This window comes from Amaranthus tricolor, chromosome 14 (genome assembly GCF_026212465.1).
Source record: "Amaranthus tricolor cultivar Red isolate AtriRed21 chromosome 14, ASM2621246v1, whole genome shotgun sequence".
In the NCBI taxonomy this organism is placed as follows: Eukaryota; Viridiplantae; Streptophyta; class Magnoliopsida; order Caryophyllales; family Amaranthaceae; genus Amaranthus; species Amaranthus tricolor.
In genome coordinates, this window is record NC_080060.1 from 4,837,882 (window position 1) to 4,853,551 (window position 15,670).

Below are 15,670 nucleotides of genomic sequence, written 5' to 3' on the forward strand. Positions count from 1 at the left end.
AATTCCCAACTTATTTTCACTTTGGAACAAAAATAACTCACTATCATTTGATATATAAGGTCCGCAAATAAAATATATAAATGAGACTAAAAGAAAATGATAAATAATCGTCTAAATATATTAAAAAAATATACAAAATAAATAAAACATATCAAAATAGCAAAAAACCTCATAGGCAAGACAACCAATTTCTATCAAACATCCAAGAGGCCATGACTAACCCGTAAATTTCATATCATCCAAAATTATAATTCGAAAATAAAGAACAAAATCGCGCAAAAATTACTAAAGAAACAATCCTGTTAAATTCTAATTTACATTCCTACAACTGAATGGAATGCTCCGAAGTGATGGTAAGAAATCTGTAGCAACCAGGCATCAGTTTGTTTCTCTCCTTATCGTATCATTTAGTCTTTGAGGAATTCGTAATGTTAAATCCAAACATATAACCATTGATCGAAGTCTCTAATTCTCACGCCTTGTTCTTCGGCGAGGAGCAGCAGTTTCTTCCTTTTCGTTTTCCTCTTCCTTCTCCTCGTTGCCTTCCTTGGTGGTTGAATCCTCTGCAGGAGCTGGCTGACTTGCAGAAGCCTGCACAAGATTAACACAATAACTAAGCAATATGAACAAAAAAAGAAGATGGAATTAAGGTAGGGATGATCATGGGTCAAAGACCCATTGAACCCATCCTAGACCTGACCCTATTTTTTAGAGTCTAGGTCCTCATCAATTTAGATTTATTTTAGACCTATTTATATTTATTTGGACTTATTTAAGACTTAAATTTGACCTATAAACCCATTTTAGATCTGATTAGACCTCAAGAGTGTGTTTAGATGGAAGGAAATAAAGGAAAAGAAAAGGGAAGGACTTGAAGAGAGGAAGAATCACTTGTTTGGATAGCAAAATGGAAGGGAAGGGATTTGGAGGGGAGGGAGTTGGAATGATTAAAAGGATACTTTTCGTTTAAGTTTCAATCTCTTTAAAGTTGGAGAGATTTAAAGGAAAAACTGTCATTTCCCTTTTTTTTTTCCCTTCCATTCCCTCTAATACAAACAAAAGCCATTTCCCTTCCCTTCCATCCCTTCCCCTTCCCTCTTTTTTTTTTTTTTTTTAATCCAAACATAGTGTAAAATTGTTGAACTATGAAGTATTAGATTAAGACTCACTTAGGAGTCAGAACCCATTTAGGACTCTAGAATGTATGGATTCAGGTCGGAGTAATGAGTTTAAATTTGGGTTGATTGGACCTGATCTAAAGCCTACCATAACCACCCCTAACTACTACTTAGTCATAAGAAGTAGTGAATCAATCAGCTAAAACAAACTAACCTGTTTTTTCCCACCAAAAAGTAGCTTGAAGAAGAGAGTGACAAAAATTACTGCAATGGAGACCAGGACACCAATGGTGATATTTGGTTGTGTCTCTGCTTTCTCGATCAATTCCTGCCAAAGAAACAAAAGGCTCAATTCACGACATTCAAATTTTAAAAAAATTGAGCAAAATATAAACATTTACTTACATTAATCTTAGCCTGGTAGGGTTCCAAAAATGGGATGTCAGCAACCTTGTACAGAACATCAAATACCTTCTTCTGGAAACGAGAAAAAACAGCAGAAGTTAAGTTTCAGAATCATAGATAGAAAATATCTTCTCAAAGATAAGGAATATATTCTCACCTGAATGCCCGAGATGCCATCTGCTGAACGGGTAGCTTCTTCCTCAACCTTCTCTTTTTCTTTTTCTGCGTCAAACTTGGGCTTCCATTGGGTCTCTCTGTATGATTCAGCTGTCTTTTCGTCATCAGCAATTAAAATGTTGTCAAACAGTATGCCATCTTGCATGGTCCATATCTCAATACCAATAGCTGCAATTGGCTCAAAGTCTGGGGTTGTAAGCTCAAAGTAGTTAGGGTTGGGAATTTCTTGTGGCTTCCAGATACCCTTGTAGTTCGGGTTGTCGATTAGTGGGGCGTGCCATTTTCCCTTGTAAGCTGGGTTTCTCTTCATTGGCCTCTTCCATTCACCACAACCAGGTGCTTCTTCGCACTTGGGATTTTCGATCTTTGGTGCTTCCCATTCACCATCCTCCTCATCATCCCAATCTTCAGGTTTAGTAGCCTCTGGGTCATCAATTTCTTCTGGCTCATCATCCAACCATCCTTCGGGTTTCTCAGCCTCCTCATCTTCAATCTCCATTGGTGCACTCTCATCCCAATCATCAGGTTTTACTGCATTTGGGTCAGGAATCTTTTCCCTCTCATCCCAGTCCTCAGGCTTCTTATCTTCTGGGTCTGGAATGGTCTTCGGTGGGATAATAGCTGGTTCAAAATGATCACCCAAAAGGATGCTAGCTTTCTTCTTCTCTTCACCATCAATGAGAATGCGCACGTCATTGTCAGGGGTCAAAATAGCCGTATAAACATGAGATAACTTATCAGATGGGACAGAAGGTGGAAATTTGAGATGGTGTTCAACATATTCTCCACTCTTAGGGTTCTTGTGCTTCAAAATGAAGTGAACCTTGTTTGTGGACCCACATTTGTCAGGTCCAAACATGATAGAATATGGTGATTCATTGTCAAATTCCTTGGGCACCATCCCAGCTTCTTGAGGACGGAGATACTTCAAGTAAGCACCACCACATTCAAGACCATTCTGGAGGCGTGTTTCGTATTGGAGAACAATAGTTTTTCCCTTCAATTCAACAGGTTTCTCAAGTTCTTTCACAATAGCGTACTTTCTTGCCTTTTCACTAACAAGAAGTCCATAGTCTTCATGTCCCTCACTTTTTGAATGCTTCCAAACACCTATAAGAAGCAAAATAATAAGAACATGGCAGTTCACTGAGATGCCAAACCAAAATAGAACATACAAGTGAAGTTGATCAGAAGTGTACATCCAACAGAAAAAGAAAGTGACCAGCAACTAACCCCCATCCTGATTTGCGTTCAAAAAGGAACTCTATCATATATTGTTCACTCCCTTTATATGAACATAGAGGATACACTACTTTACAATCCTATAAACAATCATGACTAAAATTCTTTTGCTGGGCATGAATTACAACTTACATAAAAGAATAGTAGCCTAGTAGGAAGCGTAGAAGGATTCACTACAGGGAAAACCGCCATTTTCTTCTCACAATAGAAAGTCACAACAAGAAAGCTATGTCCATAAAATAAAAACTAAACACGCAGAACACAACAGGAAATTCTCCACCTAGAGAAAGAAGCACTATACACAACTAATCTCACAGGTTCTAGAAGTGCTAATAAGCAAGAACACTAAGCATATTAAGTTCCAAAAGTATACAACTGTTTAGCATGAAGCCCACAAGATGAGCTTATCCAAGGCAGAGCCACTGAGCCACTGCCTAGCTGACATCAGCCCCGAATTACTCAGTACAATGTATTTGCCTTTCAAACAAGAAAAGGAGTGACATTTACTACTATATTCTTCTACTACTACCAGATGATAGGTTCACAAACATTGAAATGTGTAAGCTGGAACCAAGACTGCTATCAACTCATAGTTGACAAACATTGGAACCAAGATCATTGCATACTCAAAAATCCAGGTTTAAAAATTTCAACTCCTATTTCATTAAATTGCACCCTTATTGCTTTTTCAAGTTTCTTGTATAGGATTCTCAATACAAGACCTTTTTCTGGGTTATAAAACTTCACTCAAATGTGAATCCCACAAAAGTAAATAAATGAAGATCATGTGTAATTTAAATTCAATATCAATGTTGAATGAAGAATGTGAAAAGCCTTACTGGTTAGTGCCGACTGAATCAATGAACAATTCCCTGACTTAACTCATCAAATACATCTCAAAAATCTTCGTATTCTTTCTGCCTATTGCAGACATTTTCATAAGCAAAAAAATACAACTCTTTGATACATGGTTTCCCTTAAAACCTATCATATCCACCGCACATCTGAAATTATTGGCGACTCTCTAGCTAATAATAAAAATATTAACACTATGTTTGGATAAGATAATTGGAAGGAAATTGAGGAGCTAGGGAGGGGAGGGGAAGGAAGATTAGTGTGTTTTCCTTGCAAATTCAAATGTTGGAAGGATTCATCTTGTTTAAAATAAAAGGAGCTCCTCCTTACAGTTCCCTTTCCTCCATTTCCCTCCCTTTCCCAATTGTTATCCAAATGAAGGAAATGTAAACTAACTCATCTCTTCTTCTTAATTTGCTACATTTTCATTTATTCCGCTGCATTTTCTCCCATGGAAATGCACCATCAGTCCATCACTATCTTTAATTCCCATACACATTTCTTTATCTTTTATAAACATACACACAATTCAATTTTTTGTCCTATTATCTCATAATCCAATCATTTTGCCAAAATGCAGCAAATTATCGAGATTGTAGAATGAGTGCTAGCGAGAAAAATATTGGCAAAACAAGAAATTTTGAGCATATTAACCGAGAATCACAAGATCTGTCAGTTTTAAGCCAATGTCATTTTAACGTACTCGGATCTACGAACTAAACGATAACTGGTACCTAAAACAAATATCCAGCATTCAAATAAACATAAGAGGTAATTACTAATTTGTGACAATCATATAGGGGTAGACTACATCACTAATTTAAAAAATCAATCACATCATAATTACAGATCTATATATGACTTTTCTATAGAGATTTACCGTTGTACTCATCTTTCTCGGATACGATCCATCTCCCCTCAAAAGTGTCATCAAAAGATTCATAAAAGATCTGAATTCATACATTCCAAAAGAAACCAATCAATCAGATAAACAAAACTAATTCCAATCTTCCAAATACTAAACAAATTCAAATTCAAACCACTTACAGGATCAGAAGCGAAAAGTTGAATCGAAAAGCATGCAAGCAGTAAAAATCCTGCAAACTGATGCTTAAATGTTTTACGCATCTCCATGGTTATGGAGAAAATATGTAAGATAACGAGAAAATTCAAGCTTAAAGTAGAAATTTAGATGACAAAAAATGGGAGACGGTGAGATTCGAAGAAATGGAAGTGAAGGAAATGAGTGAGAAGCTGCGAATGAAGCGCATCTACTAGAACAATATGGTTTCGCGAATCGTGAGATTTTATTTTTAAGACTTTGAAACAAGTCTTCCCACCACTGATATTACACGCCACGTTAATTTAACCAATGGTTGTTTGCCATGTCATCTATGCCTACGTTGTTGCAAATTCTTTTCGCGCAAATAATTTCGAATTAGATATTTCGGATTATTTTTTAATCAGATGTTACGATTGAGTATTGTGTTATTGCTAACATTGTGGGGAAATTGTTTGGATCCACAATCAATTATTGAAACTTTATTACACTTTTATATCTTCTCTATTCCTTTGAATTTACACTATAATATTTAAATATGTGAGAATTTTCTGATTCTAAAAATACTGCAAACTCTAACCTATATTAAAATTTACATCCTTTTTATTCTAATTTGATCCTTTGGCCCGAAAATGATACAACATTAATGAATACTAAGCTTTAATTCGAAAATGGCACAATAATATGAGCTTAATAAATATCTCATCCATTATATCTAATTTGCTATATTTATACTTAAAAAAACTTTTATATTTAATGAACATATTATAAATAATTAAACGATTGAAAAAAATACTACAACCTCTAACTTAAATTTAAATTTGCACCCCCTTTTATCCTAATTTAATCCTTTGGTCCGAAAATAATACAACATTAATGAATACTAAGCTTTGACTCGAAAATGCACAATAATATGAGCTTAATAAATATTTCATCCATTATACCTAATTTGCTATATTTATACTTAAAACTTTTATATTTAATGAACATATTATAAATAATTAGGCGATTAAAATACAATTAATATATGTAAATCGCATATATATAAATATTACACATTTATATGTGTAGATGTACAAGTATTAGATATGACAACAAACGTAATTATAACATCCTTGTTAATTCGAAAGAAAGATCATCCATGAATTAATATTGCACAATTAGCAAAATATTGTGTTGATGATTAAGACTAAACAGAGTCAACTCCCACAGTTTTCAATGACTCCACCCGGTGCTCCCTGCATATATAAAACAATCAACCATTGTTGTAAACCAAATATTATAAGAATTATTTAATTTTATTTTCTTTTTAATTTAATCTAAACCTTATAGTTGTATTTTTATTTGTTACATTTATATCATCTTAATTTCATTTTAAATTAAGCTAAGTTTGGCTAGTAGCTAGCTCAAAGCTATCACAAAAATCTAAAAAATTGACAAAATTAAAAAGTATTAAAATAATCAATGTTCAATTATAATTCATTTTGACCTAAGTTTTTTTTAATTAGATCATATTCAGATTATGAGTCAAAATAATTAAATTGTCAAATTAATTCGAATCAATTTTTAATCGAATCAAGTTAAAAAATAAATGAAGTAAAAAATAATTACAAATTACGACCTTAAAGTTTTACACTTGACAAATTACAATTATTTATTGTAAATTACAGTCACCAAAGTATTAAAGCGTACAACGTTCAGGTCAAATCACATAATTTCCACCACCAAAATGGTTGAAATTTAAGATTTGACTTGAACGCGATAGATTTAGATACTTTAGTAGTTTTAATTCGCAAAAAATAAATATTAAAATTGTAATTCGTAAAAATACTAAATTGAAATACTGTAAATCGTAAATTATTGTAACGTAAATGATGGATGGTAATGGTATAGAATACAAACCTTGTAAGAGTATTTCCTTGAAGAGATTGAATAATAGGAGTTTTACCCTCTTGAATATGAGCAACTTTCCTAAACAAAGATTTATTAACAAAATCCTGAGAATGATGAGCAACGTCTTCAGGTTCAACAACTTCAGGTATTGTTTCTCTTCTACTCTTCTTAACAAATACTTGAGGGGAATGTAACAATTCCTGCTTGGCTGTGTAGAGCCCTAAACTTAAGGACACCCCTATCATACCCAATGCCACGTATACTGGTACGTAGTCACTTATTGGTTTCCCTTTTGGTAGTAATTCTTCTTTAAGGCTCTTTCTATTTTTAGGATTGGAATGGGATACCCTTAAGTTTGCCTCTTCAGGCTCTAATGTAGGTGCATATGAGTTCGTTTTTGGTGTTGATGTCGTTATGGTGCGGTTTGATCGCCCTAAAAGAGGCATCACTTCTTTAAGTCTTTTGGCCTGTGTCATAAGAGTAATAAAACATAAAAAAGTGTTAATATAATGAAGTTTTTTTAATATTTAGACCCATTTTAGTTTTAGATGAATAAAATCAATTAAATTTGTAAAAAAAATGAAGATCATATTAAAAGTAAAATTTATAAAAAATTAGAAAAATTCATTAATTAAAATAAAAATATAACACAATAAAACTTACGAATTAAATTAAAATGTGTTACAATTCTTGAAGGACGAAGTATATAATTAGCACAATCATTCACTTCTTTTAATAGATGTATTTATCTCTTAAAAATGATTTTTTTTTTTTAAATATAGCTTTTAAAAAATAATTAGAGTGATTGTTTTGAAAAGAAAATAAACATGTTTTTACGTTTCATTGTTTAGTTTTTTTTTTTATATATATAGTTTAGTAAAGGAATTTTAGAAAAACAGGTGGAAAGAAGTTTTATTTAACATTATTCTTTGCTTTTTAATTACTAACCCCTTTAAATTTTTATATAATAAATCAAAGCAAATAAAAAATTTAAAATTTAAAATTATAAAACATAATTTTTAAGTTTTTTTTCCCTAAAACAAACATTTCAAATAAAAAAAAAATTATTCTAAATAATTTACTGATTTTTCAACATAATACAAACTTTCAACTAATCATAAATAATACAAAGTTTTAAGATCATTTTTCTATCAATATTTTTTAACCTGTGACCGGTTAAACGTAGAATTTTATTATTTTTATTTTTTTTAAAGAAATTAATTACTCCCCTTTCTTTACTGCTTCACACCTTACCCAAATATTGATTCCTCTCTCCTTAATGCTTCAAACTTTACCCCGACATTGTAGTCTCCTCAATTACTTCAAACTTTACCTCATTCGAAGATAGCAAAGATTGAAGAACACAAAGATTCTCGAGCATCCCACGCTTCATAACGGCAGATTAGGATTAGTTATTCTCCTCGATTGCTTTTTTTTTTCCCCAATTTCTATTTACTCCAAAAAATTATGAGTTTAAAATCCTCAAATTTTCCATATTTTCATTTACTGTAATCTCGATTATTGCTTGTTCTTACTCAAAAATTTCTGTTTACTTAAAGCATAAACACCATGTTTAAGTGTTTTTTTAAATTAATGTTCTAAATTGAGATAATGATGAAGGAAAATACATGCTCAACATTAAATTAGTTTACCTTTAAAAATGAAAAAGAAAAAAATAATTAAAATGAAAGAATAAAGAAAAAATGAGGTAAAAAATCTGCAAAAAAGAGAATGAAATAGAGGCAGAGGATGACATTCTGATGCAACGGTCATAAATAATCTTTTCTACCCGTTACAAACCGTTTAGATATACCAGTGGAAAAATAATCTTAAACTTCATACTAAGTAGAAAAATAATCTTAAACTTCGTAGTATTATTTATGATTAATTAAAAATTCGTACTATTATTGAAAAATTTAAAAAAATATATAAAAATATATAATAATAAGGTAATGGAGAAAAATGACTTGCCATAGCTGCGTTCCTTAAAGCCATGCCCATGACCATGATGTATTTGCGATGCGATGATAAGGAAATTCTTATGAGTAGTTTGTTATTACAAGTACCTTACTGGACCAGGGGTACTTCTTAAGACTTGGCAAACTTATATAGGAATGGAAGTATAAAGTATAAAGACGTCTAGAATGTACTCAGTTCTCGCAGAAGACTCTTGAACCCACAAGTAAGCTCCTGAGTCCTGTCTATTTGTATTTGGTTGTGGATATTTATGAGGTCATGTCATGGAAATCGAAACTACTAGTAAGACTTTAGGACTGTACAATTCAGTGTATAAATTATTAAATTTCAATTGATAAATAAATAAATATATGATTTGTTGGATTTTACTATTTAATTTTTCTTTTATTTATGAATATGGATGACAGGTTGTTTATCAAGTGGATATATAAAGTAATGTTCGTTTTACGATACTTATTACACATTTTTTATTTAATCGTTTTAAATAACTTGATGTTACTATTTTGGCACAAAAATTATTTAAATGTCTACTATGTTTCTACGTTTTTCCTACTATTAGGCTTGTGCAAGTGTGCAACGGCCGAAGCCAGCCCGGGTTCTATTAGAAATGGGCTGGATTGGATTGGGTTTATCAATTTAAAACAGGGCTTTAAACGGGTTGGGCTCATCAAACCCGCCCCTCCTCGGCCTATCTATCTTATATCTATAAAATTTCTTGAATAAAGTAATATTTACATTTTACAATTTCATAATCACTGATATTTTTGATAATTCCTCAAATGCTTCTTCACTTTATTTTATATAATTATTTTACTCTATATAATTCATCTTCTTCTCTCCTACTCCCATTTCCTCCCCTTCATTTCTCACCTCCTACAACCATGCCAACAGATATAAATTTTCCTGTAATAATGATTATCAATCCATCATCAAATCAACCCAAAAAAACACAATCAATAACCAAAATTCATCATCAAATCCCAAATAAAAATTAGAAAGAATTGGTTTACAAATGTTAATAAATTAATCATGATGATGATGAACAATAAATAGATCCACTAAGAAGAACAATAAATAGATCCACTAAGACCGACATTTGAAGGAAGCTAGATTTCTTGCTGATGTAGATCGAAGAGATAATCGTATGATTGAAAAATTAATTGCAGGTTTTTGATTTGGAAAATTTTCTAGGGTTTATAATATTGGGGGAATTTTTAGGGTTCATAAGTGTTAGAATGATGAGAGAGTTTGGGAAATGGATGAGAGTTAGAATAGTTTAGAGATTCTGATGGAATACAATTTTCAACTGTTGATGGAAATGAATGTTTGCGTTTATTTTACTAATTTAATTGGTACAGCCCATTTGTTTTTAATTGACACGGCCCATTTACAACCCTTTTAAAACCTTGATCTAATCCTTTTCTTTTATATTTTTAAAAGCTTAGTTTTCAGCCCAACCCTTTTACAATCCTGGCTCCAATGGGGATCCAGCCCATTGCACAGGTCTACCTATTATATACTTCCTTTTATTCTCTTTAATTGTCTCATTTGATTTTGGCACATTTGCCAATTTATGTTTTTAATCATATATATCTCTAATTGTGCTTGAGTAAAAATTATAAAAAGTTAATATTAATAATTTTTACAATAAGACGAATAAAACAGGATCCTACATGACTATATTGTAACTTATAGATTAAAAACAAATCACATTATAAGAGTAATTAATAAATAATGTTAAAAACAAAATGGGACAAGTAAAGTATCTCATTAACTTTTTACATTTGCTTTTTTTCCTTAAACCCGATTAATAAGTAAGATTACAATAATCTTTTCCCTCTATGCATTCCTTTTTCTTTTTCTTTGATTCAAGCCTAAAGTGAAAGGTTAGAGAATTTGTACTAATGGGGGGAGAAAACTAACATTTTAAGAATTGAGAAATAAAATATTTTAAAGAGTGCGATCACTAAATTAACTCATAATTATATGATTCTAATTTTATTTTGCTACTAAATTTGGTATATTTCCATAGAAATGTCTAAAAGACATTTGTTTCGGACGATTTGAGCCCAATAAAGATTAGGGATAGACGATGGTTTATCTAGCCTTAATTAAATTGATCAACCAATTGCGATGATTTGGTTTCAATTCAAGGTCGAATATATGTATGGTGTATTTGTCAATTAGCTTTTTTATAGTAATTTTTTTGTTGACTTTAGGCCTATTATTTTTTTGGAAAAACAATCGACAACCATAAATAAATTGTTACGAAAGATCTCCTTAACAACTGGCTTAAACACCTGACTTATTAATCAATACTTTCAACTAGTCAAGTTAGCGAAAAACATCAACCAACATCCATTTGCCAAGCAAACCCGTAATCTTAAATGGTTAGCGGGTAACTTTGTCTCGAATTACATATCAATTGATTGAAAATTTGGCGGATCTAGTGTGTCAGTTTTGGGGCCCATATAATCTAAAATTTTAATCGTTCCATTACATTTGCTCCAAGTATATTTGGTGAGCAAACCAATGCAAGGAAAAAAGATAAAAAGAAAATCAAGTCTTGTCTCAATTAGAGCACTACTGTGTTTCCCAAATAAAGTCCTGAAATTGAATCTTGCATAGCCTTCCCTTTCCTCAAACTACCTTACCATTCAAAAAAAGGCTAGAAAAGAGTGTCCTAAGTGAAGGAGGATTATGTACATGGATATAATAATGTATTCATACTTTCTTTCAACACTATGATTACTATCATTTTGTTGAAACCTTTCACTACAAGTCTGATTCACTATTTCATTATTGACAAAAAGGACTGGCAAAGTGAATCAACAAGTTCAACAAATTCCAGCGCATTATCTGATCTATAAACATCATAAGTATCCCAAAAATGGTTCTAAGCATAGATAAAAAATTGACATGCACTACCACAATTTGTGCTTCGGCGCTCGATTCAGAAAATTTTCAAAGCTCAAGCGGCAATCGGCATTCTTGTATGCCCGAGTTTGGTGAACATGGGATCATTGAGCTGTTACGGGAATTCAACACCCAGTTATGGAATAAGCAGCCTGCAAAGTCGAATGTCGATCAGGTGAAATGAAACACAGAATTCAAAAACCTTAACATTTTAAAACAGCAAAAAGAAAATAAAGAAACAATAAGCTCCATGATCAAATCATTGATTTCTTAAAAGGCCTTCATTAGAAGCCTTCATATAAACAGAAGTTCAACACATCAATGACAATAACACAGCAGCAGCCAGAATGATCTGCACACCATGATGTAACTCGGATACAAGACATGCTTTGTTATTTCACAAATTCTCAAATGAGATGGTCTCATGGTCAGACCATCTCTATTGGGCTAGCCCATTGTACACTTACTGTTTTAAAGTGATCTTATCACTTTTTATAGTCTTAAATTGATCACCTATAACTTTAAAGTGATTTCTTACAATCTTACGGCCCATTTGGTAATTGGTACTAAATGGTGAGAATGATATGGAAAGCTAATGTAATTTTGGTAAGAATATCTCTTGACAAGTTAAATGGTTATGATTATACTACTTCAAGAATCTCATTTTCTTCACAAAATTTATTCCAATGCATTACCATTTGAACATGTGGTATTAGATGGCAATGAAAAATTATGAAGAAAAAAACTTTTTTATGATAAACTTACATTACCATGGGAATAATATCATACATATCATGAAAATTTACACTATAAATAATTCCTATTCCCATCATTTAGTATCAATTACCATACGGACCGTTAAAAGTAATCAATTAGAAAAATAAGTTAATTTTATGAGCACGTCTCATGGGCCTTCCTATAGGTTCTAAGACGTAATTTGGAACTTTCGCTATCTTAATATCACACTCAGTGTCATGGTTAGAATACAATACTAATCTTCATTTGAATTCTATCAGAAACTTCAAAAAATATATTCACTATACCAAAATTATCCCGTTCATGATTCATAACTTCTACTCCTAGCTTGGAGAAATAACAATGGCCAATGAAACTAAGTAAGCAACTTCTCATAGTGAGCTACAACTTATATAACTATGCATCTTAACAAAGTGCTCTAAAGAGAAATTAGGGTTTTTTCAAAGGTCAAAAACGATCCTAGTGAAAAATGGAATCAATCCCCTTCTCCCTCCAATCTTGTTCTACTTCACAAGAAATCATTTACCCCAAACGAACTTCAGTGTGGAGCTCGTTACCTAGAACAGATGCACTGCGGTATTTCAGTGAGTAAATGAGATTGCAATTAGCAAGTAACCTCAAAAATTCTAAAAGATTGAAGTATTAGGGTTATTTTGATTTCCATCAGCAAAATCAACCCACTCATTTGCACTCCCAAATCCCCTGATCTTTTTTCTTTTTGTTCACCATTTTTTGTTTAAACTCTAAAAAACTAAACATCCAAGCTCCTTAACTATCTCATAGGAACTATGATCAGGGTCTGAGGAGGGAAGAAAGGCGGCAATTCATATTCATAAAAGAGGGAAGGAAGGCGGCAACTCATACCCACAAAAAAGAGTGCGGCCAGAGAGTCCCTCGGCTCGAGAAAGATGCACAGAAGAATCAGAAAAACCTCAGTGCAAAAATAGAGTTCCAGTCACAGTCACCATAACGCTAGCAAAACGGATTTCACGGCTAATATAGATGATTTTGCGGCCAATGCATCCTGAATTTCAGTCGCGATAAACTCAAATTCCTTTACAATACGGCCGCAGGTGATGGGGCCTTGTTTTTGCACTATGTCCTTAACATCAGAATTTCAATTGAATTTCAAAAATCAACCTTACATAAAAGAATCAAGCATATTCAAGTTATTTCCATAAACGAGTTCGAATGCCAATAAAGCCAAAAATCAACCTTATACAAAAGAATCAAGCATATTCAAGTTATAATTGAATTTCAGATCAAGGGTTTGGGAAGGGTTTCACTTCACCACATAATACAAAAAAATCTCTGTAAATATTAGTTCTACAATGTCAATAACAATGGCATCCCAATTCAGACTAAAACTCTCATAATGGAAAAGAACAAATCCAATTATGAATTGTATTACAAAGCAGTAAATCAAAAGATAGCAAAAGAGTAATAAACTCACCTAAAATGAGAATTTCAAATGAGACGATTCTTCTTCTTAGGGCAAGCAGTCTTATACCCACCTTTAGTAGGCTTACCCCATGGAGAAACAGAATGATGCCCTTTACTTTTACCTTCACCACCACCATGAGGATGATCTATTGGGTTCATAGCAACACCTCTAACAACTGGTCTTCTCCCAAGCCATCTACTATTCCCAGCTTTCTTCAACTTTTTCGCACCATGAGATGGGTTAGAAACTGCCCCAATTGTAGCTCGACAACGAGTATCAATAAGCTTGTCTACTCCAGAAGGTAAACGGACAAGAACACGACGAGAGGAAGAGGGTTCTTTAAGGATTTTAGCGGAAGTTCCAGCAGAACGTACGAGTTTACCACCTTCATTTGGGCGGAGTTCGATGTTGTGAATAATTGTTCCAATTCGCATCATGGAGATGGGCATTGAAGTGCCAATTTGAGAAGCGAGATCATGGGTTAAGAGATAGTCTGCCATTTTTGAGGATTTGGATTTGGTTTCGGTGAGAGAGGTTGGAGATGAAGAAAAGGTGCGACGGAGATTCCACATGAGAGTGGTTGTGCGTCCTCGGAGAAACGCCATTGGTGGCGGTGATACGGTGGTCGAAGGAAAATGAGGAGAGAGTAGAGCAGTTGGTGTTTAGTCTTTGTTCAATTTTACCAATTCCGGTCGACTAGGCAACTAAAAGGTTTAGAAATTTGTTGTTTGGCCGTTAGTTTTTCATTGACTTTTTTAGTTGGATTTTCCCTTTTCTTTTGGTGTGTCAAATAATATATGAAAAATCCACCTGGTAACTCTGAGATATTGAATTTTTATATGATAATCAAAAAATTTTTGAAATCTACGCGGTATTTTTGAAATTTACCCAATTAAACTTCCATGACCTCGTTATCTATAAAATATTTGGAAACCGTCCATTAGTAAGGATATTTTGGTTCTGGGATTGAATACATCAAAATGCACTTAAAATATTACATTTACCCTATTTCCTTAACCCTAATTTGTGATCTTATGAGTGTGTTTTCGATGAATTTGTGTTTTGAATTTGGAAAATTAAGGTTAGGAAATTAGGGGTTAAAAAATTAGAGAAATTGGAGATTTGGGGTTAGGAAAATAGGAAAAAAATATAATCTTTGGAGTGTGTTCCAATGTATTCAATCTTAGAGCCAAGCCATCCTTACTACTAGACGATTTCCAAACATTTTATAGTAAAAGGGTCAAAGAGGTTTAATTGGTTAAAATTCAGAGTTACCGTGTGGATTTTAAAAAAAGCTTTAATTACCACGTGGAATTTTTCAATATAAAAAAGGTGGATGATAAATGACTAAGTAGTTAAAAAAGTTATTTAATCTGAAAATTAAGAAGTACTCATAATAATTTTAACTGGCTTTTAGCTTTTTACTTAATTTTTCTCGAATAAACAGTAGACAACCAACAACTAATTTTTACCAAACATTTTCTCACCAATTAGTTTAAACAATTGTTTTATCAGTTAATACTTTTAAATGGTTAACTTAGATAACAATTTCGTGGAATAGGTTTAGCTAACAGTTTCGGTCATTATGCATTAGTTGGAAAGTATTGTGTATCCATTAGCGGCTTAGGGCTTTAGGTATGTTTTTACAATGTAAATTCAATAATGATTTTCAAGATGAACAAATTAAACTATATATCATTAGTAAAGATGATGTTTGCTTTAATTTTTATCTTGCATTGTGTTTATCTTATCTTCTTTTGTATATCGTTCTCGAGCTGAGGAAATATATGATCGTACCTTTTTTTACAGGTATAATTTACCGTTTTT

At 32.5% G+C, this 15,670-nt stretch overlaps 3 protein-coding genes across 3 annotated transcripts; all 3 read right to left on the reverse strand.

Moving 5' to 3' along the window:
• Nucleotides 1-211: 211 nt before the first annotated feature.
• LOC130800454 (calnexin homolog) lies at nucleotides 212-5,123 on the reverse strand. Its single transcript, XM_057663982.1, has 6 exons — nucleotides 4,845-5,123; nucleotides 4,678-4,747; nucleotides 1,681-2,810; nucleotides 1,524-1,595; nucleotides 1,333-1,446; nucleotides 212-591 (listed from the first exon to the last, which is right to left on the reverse strand). The coding sequence occupies exons 1-6, from the start codon at nucleotides 4,929-4,931 to the stop codon at nucleotides 466-468; spliced, it is 1,599 nt and encodes a 532-aa protein (XP_057519965.1). The 5' UTR covers nucleotides 4,932-5,123; the 3' UTR covers nucleotides 212-465.
• Nucleotides 5,124-5,742: 619 nt separating this feature from the next.
• On the reverse strand, nucleotides 5,743-8,938 carry LOC130800455 (uncharacterized). The gene is made up of 3 exons (XM_057663983.1): nucleotides 8,722-8,938; nucleotides 6,760-7,217; nucleotides 5,743-6,095 (listed from the first exon to the last, which is right to left on the reverse strand). Exons 1-3 carry the CDS (start codon nucleotides 8,755-8,757, stop codon nucleotides 6,047-6,049), a joined length of 543 nt encoding a protein of 180 aa, XP_057519966.1. The 5' UTR covers nucleotides 8,758-8,938; the 3' UTR covers nucleotides 5,743-6,046.
• A 2,565-nt stretch (nucleotides 8,939-11,503) lies between these two features.
• Nucleotides 11,504-14,590, reverse strand: LOC130800456 (60S ribosomal protein L2, mitochondrial-like). The gene is made up of 2 exons (XM_057663984.1): nucleotides 13,853-14,590; nucleotides 11,504-11,795 (listed from the first exon to the last, which is right to left on the reverse strand). Exon 1 carries the CDS (start codon nucleotides 14,446-14,448, stop codon nucleotides 13,867-13,869), a length of 582 nt encoding a protein of 193 aa, XP_057519967.1. The 5' UTR covers nucleotides 14,449-14,590; the 3' UTR covers nucleotides 11,504-11,795; nucleotides 13,853-13,866.
• Between the last annotated feature and the right edge of the window lie 1,080 nt (nucleotides 14,591-15,670).